General features: G+C 37.2%; 3 protein-coding genes across 5 annotated transcripts; 2 read left to right on the top strand and 1 right to left on the bottom strand.

Annotated features, from left to right (window-relative positions):
- The first annotated feature begins 296 nt into the window (after positions 1 to 296).
- On the top strand, positions 297 to 4,853 carry LOC132200078 (HEAT repeat-containing protein 6). Of its 2 annotated transcripts, none has more exons than XM_059625270.1 (18): positions 297 to 512; positions 579 to 839; positions 946 to 1,221; positions 1,277 to 1,468; positions 1,527 to 1,808; positions 1,860 to 2,059; positions 2,180 to 2,406; positions 2,465 to 2,616; positions 2,676 to 2,804; positions 2,859 to 3,090; positions 3,147 to 3,301; positions 3,356 to 3,478; positions 3,536 to 3,663; positions 3,716 to 3,800; positions 3,855 to 4,004; positions 4,061 to 4,138; positions 4,205 to 4,420; positions 4,480 to 4,853. In XM_059625270.1, the coding sequence occupies exons 1-18, from the start codon at positions 360 to 362 to the stop codon at positions 4,762 to 4,764; spliced, it is 3,324 nt and encodes a 1,107-aa protein (XP_059481253.1). In that variant the 5' UTR covers positions 297 to 359; the 3' UTR covers positions 4,765 to 4,853. The 2 variants fall into 2 exon arrangements, with proteins under 2 accessions (XP_059481253.1, XP_059481252.1); XM_059625269.1 differs by having other exon boundaries at positions 1,524 to 1,808.
- Positions 4,826 to 5,769, bottom strand: LOC132200080 (PRKR-interacting protein 1 homolog). The gene is made up of 3 exons (XM_059625273.1): positions 5,538 to 5,769; positions 5,248 to 5,427; positions 4,826 to 5,178 (listed from the first exon to the last, which is right to left on the bottom strand). The coding sequence occupies exons 1-3, from the start codon at positions 5,640 to 5,642 to the stop codon at positions 4,921 to 4,923; spliced, it is 543 nt and encodes a 180-aa protein (XP_059481256.1). The 5' UTR covers positions 5,643 to 5,769; the 3' UTR covers positions 4,826 to 4,920.
- A 2,075-nt stretch (positions 5,770 to 7,844) lies between these two features.
- Positions 7,845 to 14,465, top strand: LOC132200079 (septin-5). 2 transcript variants are annotated; one of them, XM_059625271.1, is made up of 10 exons: positions 7,845 to 8,412; positions 9,065 to 9,373; positions 11,966 to 12,146; positions 12,202 to 12,377; positions 12,480 to 12,562; positions 12,914 to 13,064; positions 13,125 to 13,290; positions 13,412 to 13,568; positions 13,627 to 13,708; positions 13,769 to 14,465. In XM_059625271.1, the coding sequence occupies exons 1-10, from the start codon at positions 8,266 to 8,268 to the stop codon at positions 13,907 to 13,909; spliced, it is 1,593 nt and encodes a 530-aa protein (XP_059481254.1). In that variant the 5' UTR covers positions 7,845 to 8,265; the 3' UTR covers positions 13,910 to 14,465. The 2 variants fall into 2 exon arrangements, with proteins under 2 accessions (XP_059481254.1, XP_059481255.1); XM_059625272.1 differs by lacking the exons at positions 7,845 to 8,412; positions 9,065 to 9,373 and adding an exon at positions 10,553 to 11,390 and having other exon boundaries at positions 13,769 to 14,463.
- The last annotated feature ends 1,711 nt before the right edge of the window (positions 14,466 to 16,176 follow it).

Below are 16,176 nucleotides of genomic sequence, written 5' to 3'. Positions count from 1 at the left end.
GATACAAAACGAAAAAATTTATTTTTTGTTACTCTACAAACACCATTTTATATTTTATATTATTTAAAATGCGTTAAAATTGAAATTTCCTCAAAAGAATTAACTTTTTTGTTACATTGAAAAAAATGAGAGTGACAGATAATAATAAAAATACGATACGAAAAAAAATCATCTATAGAGACTTCTGGAGCAATTTCTAAAGTTGCACTCCGAACCAAGGCTCCGAACCCTCTACCACGTGACCCAGATGCGCAGCAAATCAGAACATCAGAAGGACCAAGGCTTGACGCCATTGGTCTTGGTCTGTCAACCAAAACAATCTTGTTTATGAAAATAAAATTCAAAACGTCTGCACCAAAATGCCTTCAAATTCGTATTTAGGCTCAGATTTGAAAGAATTTTTGAGCTCTGTTGGCTCACAGGTAAACGCCAGTAACAGAGATAAGTTGAATTTATTATTGGACGAGTTGGGTAGCACGAATTTCAAGAAAATTTCAGCAGAATCATGTCAGGTGAGACCGGCAAATTGAACACCTGTTATCAAATTTTAATGTTATTTTTGTTTGCCATAATTTTAGGACTTTTTAAAAATCTTGGCAACTGCAATGAAGGTTGTCGCTCCAAGGGATGTGACCATCGCGGCTAAATTGTGCCACATTCTGTCCAATGCAGCGCAACCTCACTCGGCAAAAATTTTCACATCCGACGCGCGGCTGACCGGTTTGGCTGAGGATTGGTGTCTCAGGGTCTTCCAGTTGGGCAGCGAAATGTCACTGCTTCAGGCCATGTCAGCTTTGGAGGTGGTTCTAAGAGGTCGAGCAGTCACAGTAGACCCTAAAGTATGTAAACTGCACAATACAATTTTGTTTTTAAATTTTTAATTAAAAAAAAAATAATACATAATTATAATTATGAAATTGACTACATTTGTGAAATTCAACTCAGATCTTGACTGCACTTTTGGCTGAGAACGAATTGACCTCACTTCCTAACTGGCTGAAGAAAGGACAACTGGATAAGCTTAAAGTTTTGCCTGCAGAAGAAGTTAAGCTGGCAGCTTTGAGGGTGATAAAAGCAATTGCTAGTCCTACGGAAGTAGGTGTCATCATTAGTGGGAATTCTTGTCCACCTGCCCGAGTGCGCAAACTGGAAGCCTGTGCCTCAATCTTCATAGAACAGTTATCCAGCAACCAGCCATCAAAAGAAATTCATTATTTAAAGGTTGCCGTTAGATTTAAAATAAATGTATTTTTTTTTTATTTACATACTTTCCCAGACTGCATCAACCTGCTTGAGAGGACTTCAAGCAATTCTCCTCCAAAGACCATCAGCTTTAAACTTTGTTGACGGGTTTGGTTATGTCCGAGCTTTTTGGCTTTTAGGACTCCCGGAGCATGACACTTCTAGTTTCCCTCCCGTTCCCGCAGAACCTGGCCCTCCTCCACCAACAGCTCATTCTGCACCCAAGGTAAAAAATTCAACTTTTTGGATATTTGAAATATTAATTTATTTTTTATTTTTAGCAGGGACAAAAGCGGGGGCCAATCCGGTCTAATAACGCAAAGCAAGTTCGACGTCTGCGGACTGCCCTTGTGAAAGAGACTGAAGACGACAGTGGAGCCGGAGCTCCGAGGCAAAGACATCATCAAGGATTTCCAGAGGAAAATGCAGCTCTGTGGGCCAACACCAGTGATTCGGAGGATTTTTCTGACTCGGGCGTCGGAAGTGGAAAGGGAAGTCGAGAGACGGCCACTGCTTTTGCGTCCATTCGATTTGCAGCAATCAGACTTTTGCTTCTCTTGATCAAAGTAAGTTATTTTAAGTGAGAGCGGATTGATTGATTGAATAAAAAACCTAAGAATGGAGAACCCCAAACGTTGATGTCATTTTGGGATCAGCTTGTGCCGTATTTTCCGCCCGGAGCTCCTCCGCCAGCAAAACCAAGTCTACCCTGTTGCCTTTTACGAGATCCTAACACGGGAAGCAAAATTGCTGCTGCCCAGTGTTTCGGGGACATTCTCAACAGATGCCAGATGTACTTTGCTATGGCCGAGGCAAGGTAAGATTTATGTAAATTTTTTATTATCTTATTTGTAAATATTTGTCATAAAATTCCTGCAGACCTAAATTTAAGTTAAACTACAAAAATGTCAGTTTGTGATTTATTTTGTAATTCTAGCTCTGGCCAGTTGGCATTTACGCCGTGGTCGCACACAATGGCTCAGTCTCTTGAATCCTGCCAGCGTTACCTGATGTTGTCCCTCAGCTCAGACAGAGTTGTTCAGTGCCTTGCAGCGACCTTAAACGCACTGAACTTGCTGGTTTCTGTTACGCCTTACCACCGCCTTCCTTCGGGATTAATGACTCGACTTTCGCGCTCTGTGCGACCGTTCCTGATAAACAAAAGTGAGAAAACTGCACTAAGAATATTCTTTTAGTTTTTTTCTTTACTGAAATTTTTTAGATGTTGACGTTAAATCCGCCGCACTCTCTGTATTCACTGCTTTGGTGTCCTCGTCAGCTGCCAGTCACCAAATGGCAGAACTTAGCACCATTTTGCAAAAACCAGAGCCTGCCTCTTTCTTTGCCTCTGTGGATAACTCGTCTGCCAACTTGGTAATCTTGATTAAATAAATTAAATTTGAAATTGTCTAAATGTTCAATATTTGATTAAGACTAGTGAAGATGAACGACTTGAAATTTGTGGTTTGGATAACAGTGACGAGCTTGTAGATTTTATTGAGGATGACTATTCAGATATTGGCAAGACTTGGCTCACAGAATATTGTCTCAGTCATTTCCAGGTCAGCGGCGCTACTTTCAATTAATATCAAATTGTTAGTAAATGGCTTTTATAGAGATCTGATGCTGGTTTAAAATTGAAATTGGAGGTCTGTCGCACACTTGCTGCTATCTCAAGATGTTACTTTTCTCTTCTGCTCTCTGACAATGGAAATACCTTGATCATCACCAGCAGCCTATTTGTAAACACAATGGTTGATGGAGAAAATGACATAAAGTTACTCCTTGCTGCTGGGAGAGGCATAGTTGATTTGGGTGCTGCTTTGGCTAAGCACTTGGAAGAACCTGGTATATATTTTTTTAAATAATATTTTATTGTTTCCGATTTTTATTAACTTTTTTAGACCACAGCCACAATTTGAAAGACGGGCTAAACATGTGGAATAATATTATACAGAGCTCTATTAGAACCCTTTCAACAGATGCCAATCCAGTGGTTCGATCTCTTGTTTGTGATATCATTTCATCTATTGGGCCTTTGATTTATGAAAATATTGATGTATGTAAAATTTATCAATTTTATTCTCTATTATTATAAGCATTTGAATTGCAGAGGTCATCGAGGCTTTTGATAGCATTTACTTTATTTGCCCTGTGCAGAGACCAGTCGGTGAGTGTCAAAGTTCAGGCTGTCAGAGCACTAGGAATGTGCGCAAATTGGCCGATTGAGATGGAGGTAATTTATATAATTTTTTACTTGATAATGGAATAATTAATTTGTTCTATTCACTAGGATGGTCAATTTTTACTTGATGCAGCTGAGTATGTTTCAAGTGCCATTTCCAACGAGGAAGACGAAGGCCTGAAAATTAAAGTCACTTGGGCTTTGGGGAACATTTCCGATGAACTTGTTGCCAAGAAGTAATGCCAGAAATGTGTGTCTTGCGGAATATGATTAATTTAATGATTTTAGGGAAAAAGGATTTCCCGAGACTTTGCCAGATCTGCTTCTTATCAAGCTTATTCAAGATTCAAGGAGATCCTGCCAAGAGGAGAAGGTACTTGCAAAAATTGTTTATAAAGTGGTGAAATAAATAAAATTTCCAATCTAGCTTAAAATGAATGCTGTAAGATCATTGGGAAATTTGATTCGATTGCTTTCCTCGGAGCAACTTCGACTTCCAGCAAATCGAGAGTTGGTTTTTCAGTCTATATCTGCAATAATAAATTGCGCCACTTCATCTGTCACAACCTTGATGAAGGTAAAAATATTTCACGAATTAATCATTTTTTAATCAAATTGGTATTTATTTTATAGGTTAAATGGAACGCTTGCTATGCATTGGCTTGCCTTCTCCGTGGAACAGAATTGCATGATGATGTACCAAATTGGCAGGCAAGGCACTTTGATTTTTACGCTGGTTTTTTTTTTACAATTTTGAATGAAACATTTGAATTTTAGGCTAACATTTTCCCTGCCCTCTGCGAAATTGTTGTCAATTCTCCAAATTTCAAAGTGAGAATCAGCGCCGCCGTTGCACTGGCTGCTCCCAAGACCAGGGTGCACTATCAGAGTTTTTACCTCCCTGCCTGGAATGCATTGTTGGAAGCTCTTTCCTCTGCCGACAATGTGCAGGACTTCAAAGAATTCCAACATAGAGATAACCTCGTTGATCAGGTAAATTAAAAAATATTCTCATTGAATGGAGCAATTACTTAAATTTCATACATTAACAGATCTGCCTATCAATTTGCCACCTTGTGTCCTGTCTCACCCCTGATGATCTCTCAGGGGGTCTGAATGGCTCACTTATTCAGATGGTCATGGCCTACGAAGAACAGCTAATTACTCAATTGCAAAGAGTGCGCCTAAGAATTGTCCCCGAAAAAGCTCAACCTTTCAGCGAAGCAGTTGATCATGTTAAGAAATTGGTGGAGATAAATTCTGGGATGAAGGCAGTTTGTGAACACCTAACAGGTATTTTCAATGCGGGCCAAGTCTCATTTGATGAAGTTTGTTAATTGAAATAAAAGTTTAACCACTAATTTTTCTAATGTTAAAAACATTAATTCTCATTTGCAATGCAGAACTCCCATTATTGCTTTCATATGATAGGAATTTTTATTTTTTAAAATCATGTTAACGATTTTTTAATCAAGAACACTGATTTGTACTGATTAATCAGATTTTTCTCTCTGTACATCCTCTTGTCCTTTCTCAGCTTTCTCACTCCCTTCTTCACTTTCACTTTTTTCTTCGTCATCGTTTGTGTCTGATTCACTGTCATCATCCTTTTTCTGCTCTGCTGTCTTGGGTTTTTTATTTTTCTGCTTGCCTTTCTTCTTCAACCTCTTTGCTCTTTTCTTGGCAGTCTTTTCATCTGCTTTCATTTTATTATCATCCAATTTCTTCTGATAGTTGTCATCAAGTTGCTCCTATTTTTATTTTATTGAACGAGATTAAATAACGTGAACCCAGTTGACAATAATATATCTTGTTTTTACCCTCTTTGCTTTTTCTTGAATTGCTCTTTGCCTGGCGTACTCCTTTCTTCTCAAATGCCTGTACACGTGAAACTCTCCACTGCCAGCACCAGCACTGGAGCCCATCACGTTTCTGACAAAATCCGGAGCGTCTGGCGCTTGTCGTTCCTTTGGCCTTTCAGGAATTATAATTGGCTTGTCCTGAAATTTTAAGGTTAAAAAATATTATGTTGGAATAAATGACAGCATAAGTATTTTAATTTAAACAAATCCATAGTGCTTAAAAATTAAACGTTTTCTAGAAAACTCACCGGGTTTTGCATTAACCTCTCCAGTCGAATCCTCTGCACGTCGTACATGGTTTTGGCAAAAACCAATTTCTTCTTTTCCTCATTTTCCTCCTTTTTATCGTCCATTTTGCCTTTCAAGTTATTTAATACGTTTTTCAAGCTATTCAAAAATTTCAAAACTAAATTAAAATTTTACAGAGTTTGTATTGTAAACAAGACGGACGAGCTTCATTTGTTCGTCTGGCCACGCCCCCTCGCATAATTTGCATTGCGCTGGCGCGCTGTACTTTTCCGTGGGGTCGCACGTTCGGCGCGTTGTGTAGCGAGGGGGAGCTCATGCTTTTCGTGCAGCAGCAGACGCCCCGAAAATCGATCGAGTACTACAGGGGGTGCATTGTTTGTGTCGGCAAACGTACACACACACGTAAATCGCAACCGCGTCCTAGCTGTGCCAGAAGTTCACGCCGAAAATGTCATCCGCACCATAAAAAAGCAACGGCAGCCGAGGAGTAATTTGGTCGGATAAATCGTCGTGTTGCCAGTGACATTTTTACAAATCGGCCGTCTCTGCGCTCATCAGCTTTTGTAATCAGCGCGCAAATGTCAACGCCAGGTTTGTTTTTTCTCTCACGCCGGCCGATATCGGCTAACCTTTGCTTTCAGTCGAGCGAGCCGGTTTGCCCGAGGAAATGATAATGGTCTTTTTCCTGTTGGGTGCTTTTTCTGTTTACGGAAGTGGCGGTTTTCATTCAGCATTTTGCTAATTTTGCTATCTGCAATGATTAAAGATTAAGTGCGTTGATTAAAGTTTTCATACTTCAGACGGCTCAATTCTATACCTCTGTTTTGCTTATAATGAGTTTTCTTGTTCTGGGCTCAAACATGTCAAGATTCTAAATTTAAAAATCAAAATACTCCATATAATTGAATTATCCACTTGATTGTGAAATAATATAAATTTAATCCGTTTATATGTTACTATCTAAAAAGAAAAATTTACACACTTGAGACTGCTTGAGAGAAATTTCAACACAACTATGTTAAATGTTCGTCCCTTTAAGTAACGATCCTAATATATCTCTATTAAACACTAATACGTCTAAAAAAAGCTGAATTTAATTTTATAAATTGTAATAAAAATTATAATTGCTACATGTTGCATGGCAATCTGAACAGTTAATTATTAGCTCGGAAAATTTATTATTGTCTTCTAGCTAAAAAAAAATATAATATATACGGTTAGTACCATAATAATTAATTTGAATAGAAATTTATTGAATTTATTTATAAATTGTTTACTCTTTTTAAAAATCGTTTTCATTCACACCTGTACTAATTAGAGCAGTGCACTCAACAATTCTTGCACCAGGTCTGTGACAGTAAATCTATTCATGCAGAGAGTCTGCTGCTCACAACCAATTCCATTTTTTTCCCACAACATGAGATATTCAACAGGAGAGTCTGTTTATAAAATTATACGATTTCCCTTCTCCGCGCCCAACACGTTTTCATCCGAGCCGACTCTTCCTCTCTTGCATGTTTTATAACAACTCATGCATTTTCCCTCCGCTTTTAAATAACAAACACAAAAATTTGGTGCGTAGGTCTAGAAATAAAACCCGGTGCACGTTCGTTTCACGACCCACTCGCGGGCCGACCCTGCCCTTTTGCCGGGAGAATGCGTGTTTTCTAATATGGGCAGCAGATCCATCGTGCGTAACAATGGGCCAGAGTTGGTTCTGTTTGATGCCGCCCAGATACAGTATCAAATTAAGATGGGCCCTATTATTTCTGATTTGATTCCTTGCGTTCGGTTCCCCTTTATGGCATTTGGTTTCATTTCGAACAGATTTCAAAGGCATTAATTGTCTGTGTCCAATCTCAATGCGCGGGCAGTAATTGTAAATGTTTGCTCGTTTTCCTCCGGTAATATGTCAGCTTATTGGAAAAAAATTATTTTTTAAATTATAGAGTTCACGGCATATTTTGGTATATTTGACTGATTGTGAGACGAGCCTTTTGGTTGTGATTAAGCTAGAAGTTTAAGCATAAATTATAAAAAAGTTATATAATTAAAAAGCAAAACGTGTTGAAATAATTTAAAAAAATTCATTAAACCAAGAAATAATTTTAAATTTAGTTTTTCAATAAATTAACATGATTTATGCTTATAGTAGTGATAAAAATTTAAATATCATTTTATCTAAAAAGTGCTAAAAAATTGATTTAATTAGATTAATTTTTATTAATTTTAAAATAAATAATTTTCACTGAAATTAATTAGTAGAAGTATTAAAATTCATAACTTCTATCCAATATTATATTAATGTGTGCAAGAGTTTTTTTTTATATATATATATAATCAAGAATGGTTCCACGTTCAAGAATTTCATATGTATTTCGTTGCCAAAAATTAAATTTAAACGCACCATATTCATCCAATACATAAAAAGTAGTGCAAAAAATGGTGGAGCGAATCAAATTTTTTTGGCACTTTGTCCCGTTTGAGACCAAGACGAGAGCCAAATATTTGCACCCCGCGTGATATTTTGCCGTTTAAAAGGTCATCCTCGACCAATGCTGAGCGCAGCCTCGCGCACCCTAGCGTGGAAAAACGAGGGTGAAGAATTTTCTCAGACCCTGTCAGTTTGCCTCAGACCGGCGATTGCGTCGCATTAAAAATGGAAGCGTGAAAAAACTTGTCTAGTTTTGGCTGTTCTGCGAGGTGTGAAATCCGAAAAGCGTGAAAATGAGGCGCTCGCCCAGTCCTACCGGTGACCAAGGCAGGGTTCCCATTCCTCCCCCAAGGAGCCCAGTCGGCTCTTACGGCCAGTACAAAGCTATCCAGCCCAGACTGGGGCCATTGTCGTCTACTTATTTGCCTGCAGCGACTCTGGTAAATTCGTTTTAAATTATTAACTTTAAAAATTTTCTTACTTTTCAAACTCAATAATATGGACTAATTTTTTTTGTCTTTGAAGACAAAATTCTCATTCTTCAGTTAAATTTAAAGTCAAATGTAAAATTCCAAAGATTTTTCAATAATAAATTTATATAAATATAATATGAATTAATAATTTATAGAATTTATAGATGAAATAAAATCCAGCTTTCTTGGTGAAGATAATCAAATTTATTGTTTGTAAAATGCATTATTTAGAAAATCCCTGCTCTTTTTGATTTTATTATCATTTGGAATTCTTTCAATTCTAAAATAAATAATTTTGAAATTGGCTATTTGTCAAGCTAATTTAATATCGCAGCAGCTCCAAGAATTAGGGAAGCAACCTGCATCCAAAACTATAAGTATAGGAGCAGGGATTTTCTGTATCCGGATTTTATTTCATCTAAAAAAAAGTGAACATCTCGAGTGCCAAAAGGGTCAACTCTTTTCAAAATTAATAATTTATCGTTTTTGAAAATGCCAAAAATGTAGTTGAAACTTTTTCATCACATATGAATTATTGTTGATCTATAAAGATTATATAAATCAGAATTGGAAAAAAATATTGAAAGTTAAAAAATGCTGAATGAAATGCCACTTGAAGCCGAGGCAGACGTACTCGACTGCCCTTTCGGCGCCCTTCCAGCCGTTGGGCCGCCCCATCCAATACAGCAAGCCGCCTCGCTCGACCCCCCTGCCGGCGTTGGATGGGCCCTTGCGGCCCACCAGCCTGCAGCCGCCACAGGAGGCGCCCGAAAACCGCGTTCTCACGCCTGGCCATCGCGCCCTTTCTCCTTCTTTCATGGACCTCAACTACTGCCTCTGCTGTCCGCCGAACGACATGCGTTTCTCGGACGCGCTGCTCGCCAAACCGCGCTTGCCTCTGCGGCGGCCCTTCGTCGTAGGAGGAGACGTGAGTGGTTTTTTAAATCTCATCTTTTCAATTTTACTTTGGAGCGCGTGAGTGTGTGTGATGGAATGTTGGATGCGTGCGGTGCCTTTATTTTGTCGCTCGGAGTGCGAATGCGTGGGAATCTTTCGGGAACGTGCCGTTTTGTTGGCAATATATTAAATCCCTATTTGGTTTTCTCAATCACAGTTTTATGGCCACCGACGGTGCTTTTATTATGTTTTTATACTATTGGGGAATTTTTTGGCCTACTTGTAAGCCCTTATTGTTGAATATAATTATGCGAGTCAAATTTATGAAAAAAATTAAATAAAGAATTTAAATCAAAAGCTCCCATTTTATTAATTTTGTAGCATGGAATATATAAAAAAAAAACATTTTTGTTATGTCAAAAGAATTTTAACGTGGATTCAGAAACTGAGCGAGAAAAAAACCAATGCTCGGAAAAAACCTCCTTGACCCATCTGAGATCTCGCTTGCTTCTCATTTGAGAGGTAAGTGCAGGTCGAGGAACACGTTGGAAAAGGCTAGCTGATGAGCTTTCAATAAGCGAAATCATGATCCTAGTCATGTTCAGGGTGTTGCCGCTTGTCTTAATTTTTGAGTTTTAAGTGGAAATATTAATTATTTTTAAAACAGAAATTTAAATCTGTTTTAAAAATAATTAAATTTCCAATTAAAAGTTAAAATTTGGACATTTTAATTCGTTTTCCGAGCATTGGTTTTTTCTCGCTCAGTTTCTGAATCCACGTTAAAATTCTTTTGAAATTTAAAACAGAAACTGGAATACACTTAACAACGCAAACACGACACAACTCTACACTAAAATTTACAAAAAACACACACTCACACTAACAAATTAACAACATTTTTGTTATGTATTGGATGTATTGATCCTTTAATTTTACATTCTATTATACTCAAATATCAAATAACTAATTGAAATTAATTATTATGAAAAATTGAAACTCAATATTAGATTTCGCTATTTGTGTTTGATATCGATTTTAACATGATTTACTATTACGTGAGCAAGAACAGTTAAGAACCTTATATAATTATTAATATCAATTCTTGTTTAATTTTAGTGCAAAAGCTCTGCAAATATTTTGTAATTGAGCTATTTGTGCAATAACTATAATTTTGAAGGATATAGTTTTTGAATAAAAGTAGCACCACTTGATAATAAACCGCTGCTTTAATCTGCCGTTTAATTTTAAGTCTGCTAAAAATATATTTTTCAACAACACAGAAGTTAAAGCGGTCTTTTTTACGACAGGATATTTAATTTAGCGATAATATGGCTTTATCGATTCTCCGTTTATTCAACACAAAGAGGTGGCGCAAAACGTTTCTTTGGGCTGCTTTCAAAGCCCACACCGCCTGTATAATACACAAAGGTGCCGTTAAGAATTCCGTCTGAAGAGGGAGAACACCAATCAACACCCATTTCCGACCACTCTTTTCTCTTAATTAAGTCGATTCTCTTTTGAAAGGCGCGAACTCGTCATATACATTATTAACAATGAGATAATCGCGTGTCTTGTTCTATCCCGCAAGCAAGCATTTGGCTGCGTGGCAATTTGAATATAAAACAGTCGCTACCAATGTTGGATGGTGATAACAGTGCAATAAAACGGACCACCCCATAGCAAGCAGAGAGCGAAAACCGATCTTGCGCCGACGAGAGTGAGAAGGGCCCTCGGTTAAATTGTGCAGCGGTCGATTATTCCAAATTGTTATATTGGCGGTGACGTCACGACTTTTAACAATAATAACACACACACACTGCTCTGGCCTGAATCCAAATAATTTGACGGTGCGTGTGAGCGAGAGGAGCTTCTTCTCATTTAATATGCGGCTCATTTGCCGACAACTCGCAGTTGTCGGTCGACGTTCCCCGTGAAAGGTCCGATCTTTCTCTGCTCTCGCGATGGATACGACCGCTTTCAGCAGGATGGGCAGCAGGAGGAGCGACCGCCGCATCGCCTCGATCAGGAAGAAAAAGGGCAGGCTGGTGGTGAGATTGATTGAGATAAATAAATACTGGATAATCCTTTGAAGAAAAGCCGCGCATAAAAATATTTTTCGTTTCTCTCAAGGCGCCGCGCGGCTCCTTTTTTTCAAGGAGTCCAATGGATGCTTGACTTATTATTAATTCAGAGATTAGAATACGGACGAGTTGCTCCCTCATCCGTACAACCGTATAAGGAAGTAATTATACACTATCGCGTTTCGCCTATAATACTCGTGAGGATAATTAATTTTTGGAGCTTTTCATTTTGATAATCACAACGTTTCAAAAATAACAGAACTTGTCTGATTTACGGATTTTTTCTCTAACCTTAAGGAATAGGAAACTTAATTATGATTATTATTAATTGTGATTGAACATATAAGTCAAATGCAACAAAGTGTATTTTTTTTTAAGCCTGTGTGATTGGTTTTATTTTTTATTGCTCCATTATAATTTGTAGTTTTTTATTATGATTATTTTTTAGTGTTTTTTGAGATTTCTAAATAATTTTTTTTAATATAATCATTATTTTGCTGCAATTCGTTTTAATTCTTAAATATTAAAATTTGTTGGAACAGAGTGATCGAGACTACATCGGCTTTGCAACGCTGCCAGAGCAAGTACATCGCAAATCTGTGAAGCGCGGCTTCGAATTCACGCTGATGGTAGTTGGCGAATCGGGTCTGGGAAAGTCGACCCTGGTCAACAGCCTCTTCCTCAGTGACCTCTACAATGACCGGGTCATTCCTGACGTCAGCGGTGCGTGTTTTGCAAATATTAGAATAAACCCAAAAGACCATTTTTAAAAATTCAGAGCTCGTCTCACGCACAACCGCGATTTCGAAGCAGACCATGGACATCGAAGAGCGAGGTGTCCGTCTGCGGTTGAGCGTCGTGGACACGCCTGGTTTTGGCGACGCCCTGGATGGCGAAGACAGCTGGAGGGCCGTTTGCACATACGTTGAGCAGCAGTTCAGCCAGTATTTCCAGGTAAACGTCCTCATTTAAAAATGCCGGTTTTGTCTTCGGCGCTGCCGCGCGCGTTTGTGTGTGCGAGGAGTAATAAATAACAATTTTGTTGTCTGCCCTCAGGACGAAAGCGGACTGCACAGAAAGAACATTCAAGATAACCGCATCCATTGCTGTCTCTACTTTGTTCCGCCCTACGGCCATGGGTAATTGCACCGAAACTGCCATAAAAGCGCCTCATCAGCCACCGGCTTTTACATTTTCAACAACGTGGCTGCGGAAATTTCTATTATTGACGGCTAATTTAAATTCCTGCTTGAATATCTCCAAATATGAACAAAACCGCGCAAAAAGATAATTGTGAAATAAAAGAGTCCCTTTATTTATTTTTATTTTTTTACCAATGCAAGTTAATAATTCTAGAAAACATCAATAATATAACTTCATTTTTTTCCCATGGATGAGTTAAAATAATTTTTCAATCTGCTTCCATTCTCAATTGGTCCAGCATTCAGCAACAAACTTGTAAATTAATTAAGATTTTATTTTCTCCACAGCTTACGGCAGCTTGACGTGGAATTCATGAAGCGGCTTCAGAACAAAGTTAATCTGGTCCCAGTGATAGCCAAAGCCGACACACTAACCCACGCAGAACTGAAGAAGCTTAAAGATCGTGTTTTGGCTGATTTGGAGGAAAATAATGTCCAGGTATTTGTTTATTTAAAATTTTCAAATTAATGCACATAATCATAACAAACTTTCTTGTAGATTTACCAATTCCCTGACTGCGACTCCGATGAAGATGATGAGTTTAAAAAACAGGACGAAGAGCTGAAAAAATGTGTTCCATTTGCAGTTATTGCCAGTAATACAACCCTAGAAGTTAATGGCAAGAAAGTACGAGGCCGTCAGTACCCCTGGGGAGTAGTTGAAGGTAAATATTTAAAATTACTCATTATAATTTATCTAAGCTGATAAATAAATTTCATTGATTTTTTTTTTTTTTTTTTTTTGAAAAATCGAGATTAAATATTAAATTTTAAATTGGTTTTTAGTGGACAACCCTCAGCATAGTGACTTTGCTCGCCTGCGTAGCTTCCTTGTTTCCACTCACATGCAAGACTTAAAGGACGTCACGCACGACCTGCACTACGAAGCTTTCCGCGCACATTGCATCGCGCAAATATCACAGCAAGCAATGAAAGATAGAGGGTATAACAGAAAACAATTATAAAAATTATATTTCTACAATTGAATTTTACTATCGTAGAAAGAGCAAGAGAGACTCAACTGGACCGCACCTTGACATTGGCACAGAGACAGATCGATTGTTATTGCAAAAAGACGAAGAGGTATAATTGTAGAAACTGTAATACACCATTATCTGAAAACAAAATTTCAAACTCTTACAGATTCGTCGAATGCAAGATATGCTGGTTCAAATGCAACAGAAGCTGCACAAGCAAAGCTCTACAGGCTCACAAGGCAACTTGCTCGATGAGCTCACTGTTCCTGCCAATCCGAATCAACGGGACAGCGTCGTAGACGTGTAACGTTTTGTGTGCAGAGCTCGAAACCTGAGGTTTTTATTTCTGCATTGCCAGCCCTTAATTGTTATTATTTAATTTTGCACAATTTAAATATTTATTGGAATTTAATATCCACTAATCTAAGGATTTTTAACTATGAATTATTACAAAGTTTAATTCAAAATAATTTGCGAAAACTCCCATGGTGAGGTTCTTTTCTAAATCATCGAATGATCATGACACTTTGCAAGAGAAAAAATTCAATGCAAGTGTTTTAAAAATATTTTGCATGATCTCAACTGAGTGTGACTAATCAGATGATGAAACAACCATAACCCCAGACATACATTAGATAAATGTCAGCTATCTAGTCATGAAATGTTTGTATTAATAATATTGCATGTAATTTCTTCAAATGATTATTCTTGAATTTAGGTAATTTATTGAGAAAAAAGTATAGTATGTGAAAAAGTAAGCAAATATAAGTAATTTTACTTATGTATATTGGAATAAAATGGAGATAAATCAATAAAATATGGAAATGGATACATGCACAAAGGTGATATCCTTTCACAAGAATTGTAATGTGGTTAAATTCTAGATGGAATTTTATTTGAGGCCTAAGCGCTAAAAATTTAACAAGCCTATACTAGTCAGTTCGTTGGGGGTCTCAGGTGTCTAGTCGTTCATCAAACCCCCCAAGTGCTTGGCATCCTATTCTTTTTTCGCACAATTTGAAGGTCATTCACCATGATACATAAGAAAATCCATTTAAAAAAAATAATTAAATAATTTATTTAACACAATTAGTCAATTAAGTATAAAAAATGCGCATTGATTAAATTGTGATGGGATCAAATAATTTTGAAATGGTAATTTAACAAAAAAAAAAACTTTTGTTTAAGCTTTAGAAATTTACGAATAAATAATTATAGTTTATAATAATATGCACATAAATATAGATTGCGTTTACTAAAGACTGCCGAGAGTGCAAACCGTAGAGTATTTTAATGCTTTGGATTAGGCAACCTGCTTGGCTAGCTTGAACAGCGGGTTGCATACTTTGTAAGTTCATTCTTAAAACTTCCCATAAAACTAATTTTCGAATGAATAAATTTATGGCCGTATTTGGTTGAAACAAACATATAACGCCATTAAATGGGGAAATCCGAAATAAATTGATTTTTTTTATAAAAGCTATGATGAGAATAACTTGGATGTGCTAATTTGCATTATTCTAATGGGGGTCTGCTAATTGAGTCTTCCTTCCATTCTCTCAGCTGCGCACGACGTCGCCTCGGCAGCGAATTGGTCGCTTGATATTCAAGTGACAGCTCCTATTTGTATTCAGCGCAAGGCGGACAATAAAAATTTGAGATTGCCTTATCCTTGATTTTGATCGTCACGTGTCTCCTGCTGGAGCAAACAAGATGAGCATGCAGACCACTCGGAATAACAAACAGACAGCAAGCAGCATGGAATATAATAAATGATGCTGTCCTCATCAATCACATATGAATCACTCATTTCACAGGCTTCCTTTGGGCTTTGCATTCGCACGCTCAAATATGCCACTTTGTGTTTGACACGCTAAACAATTGCTTACAGTACAATAAATGTAACAAAAATGATAAAGCATCTTTAATAAATCTTTTCAGGTTTTAATTGGTGGAAACGTTTCGAATAATTTTTAAATAAATTCTCAAGTTAATTTACGAAGCATGAACATTTTAGCATAAAATGTGCATTTTATTGATTTTTAATTTTTTTAAAACATAAAAACGTGGTATAGAAAATAGTTTTTTTTAATTAAAATAAATAAATATAGATTCAAAGCAGATAGCATAGTAGGTTGATTGCATTCATAGGATTATCCTCATCTCCTGAAATGTTAATGGCTCTGAAGCCGGACAAAAGTTTTTAAAATAAAACTCTATGGATTTTTAAACGTTAGATTAATAAAGGAGAATTGTTCAATTTTATTAAATATAAATTAAAGATAAATATCTTATCAAACAAAAATATTAACACTGCTATGCCAGTGGCGGTCGTGGTGGGAATTCGTCATGCAGGACAATAAAAAAACAAACAGCCCAAGTGACAAGCAACTTGACACGAGGATAGTGGTAAATTTATCTGATACGTGATAGTTTTGGCGACGAGGAGCGAAAAGCGACGGACAAGTATTTTCCACTCCTCTCACACTTGTTTTTGCTGTGTGGGTAATTTGATAGCATTTCTTACGCACCCTTGGTGTGATATACAATGCTTTTATAATACATATGAAAATT

Source organism: Neocloeon triangulifer, unplaced genomic scaffold (genome assembly GCF_031216515.1).
Source record: "Neocloeon triangulifer isolate White Clay Creek 2 clone unplaced genomic scaffold, ASM3121651v1 ptg000014l, whole genome shotgun sequence".
Taxonomy (NCBI): domain Eukaryota; kingdom Metazoa; phylum Arthropoda; class Insecta; order Ephemeroptera; family Baetidae; genus Neocloeon; species Neocloeon triangulifer.
The sequence above is the reverse complement of the archived record's forward strand: the minus strand, read 5'-3'. Positions and strand labels throughout refer to the sequence as shown.

Coding starts and splice junctions, on each gene's coding strand:
- LOC132200080 (XM_059625273.1), bottom strand. CDS start 5,642: ATGGACGATAAAAAGGAGGAAAATGAGGAAAAGAAGAAATTGGTTTTT. Junction 5,428..5,537: donor AGAGGTTAATGCAAAACCCG/GTGAGTTTTCTA, acceptor TTAAAATTTCAG/GACAAGCCAATTATAATTCC. Junction 5,179..5,247: donor TTCAAGAAAAAGCAAAGAGG/GTAAAAACAAGA, acceptor AAATAAAAATAG/GAGCAACTTGATGACAACTA.
- LOC132200079 (XM_059625271.1), top strand. CDS start 8,266: ATGAGGCGCTCGCCCAGTCCTACCGGTGACCAAGGCAGGGTTCCCATT. Junction 13,065..13,124: donor TGGAGGAAAATAATGTCCAG/GTATTTGTTTAT, acceptor ACTTTCTTGTAG/ATTTACCAATTCCCTGACTG. Junction 13,291..13,411: donor CCCCTGGGGAGTAGTTGAAG/GTAAATATTTAA, acceptor ATTGGTTTTTAG/TGGACAACCCTCAGCATAGT.
- LOC132200078 (XM_059625269.1), top strand. CDS start 360: ATGCCTTCAAATTCGTATTTAGGCTCAGATTTGAAAGAATTTTTGAGC. Junction 3,801..3,854: donor GATCCTGCCAAGAGGAGAAG/GTACTTGCAAAA, acceptor TTTCCAATCTAG/CTTAAAATGAATGCTGTAAG. Junction 4,421..4,479: donor GAGATAACCTCGTTGATCAG/GTAAATTAAAAA, acceptor ATACATTAACAG/ATCTGCCTATCAATTTGCCA.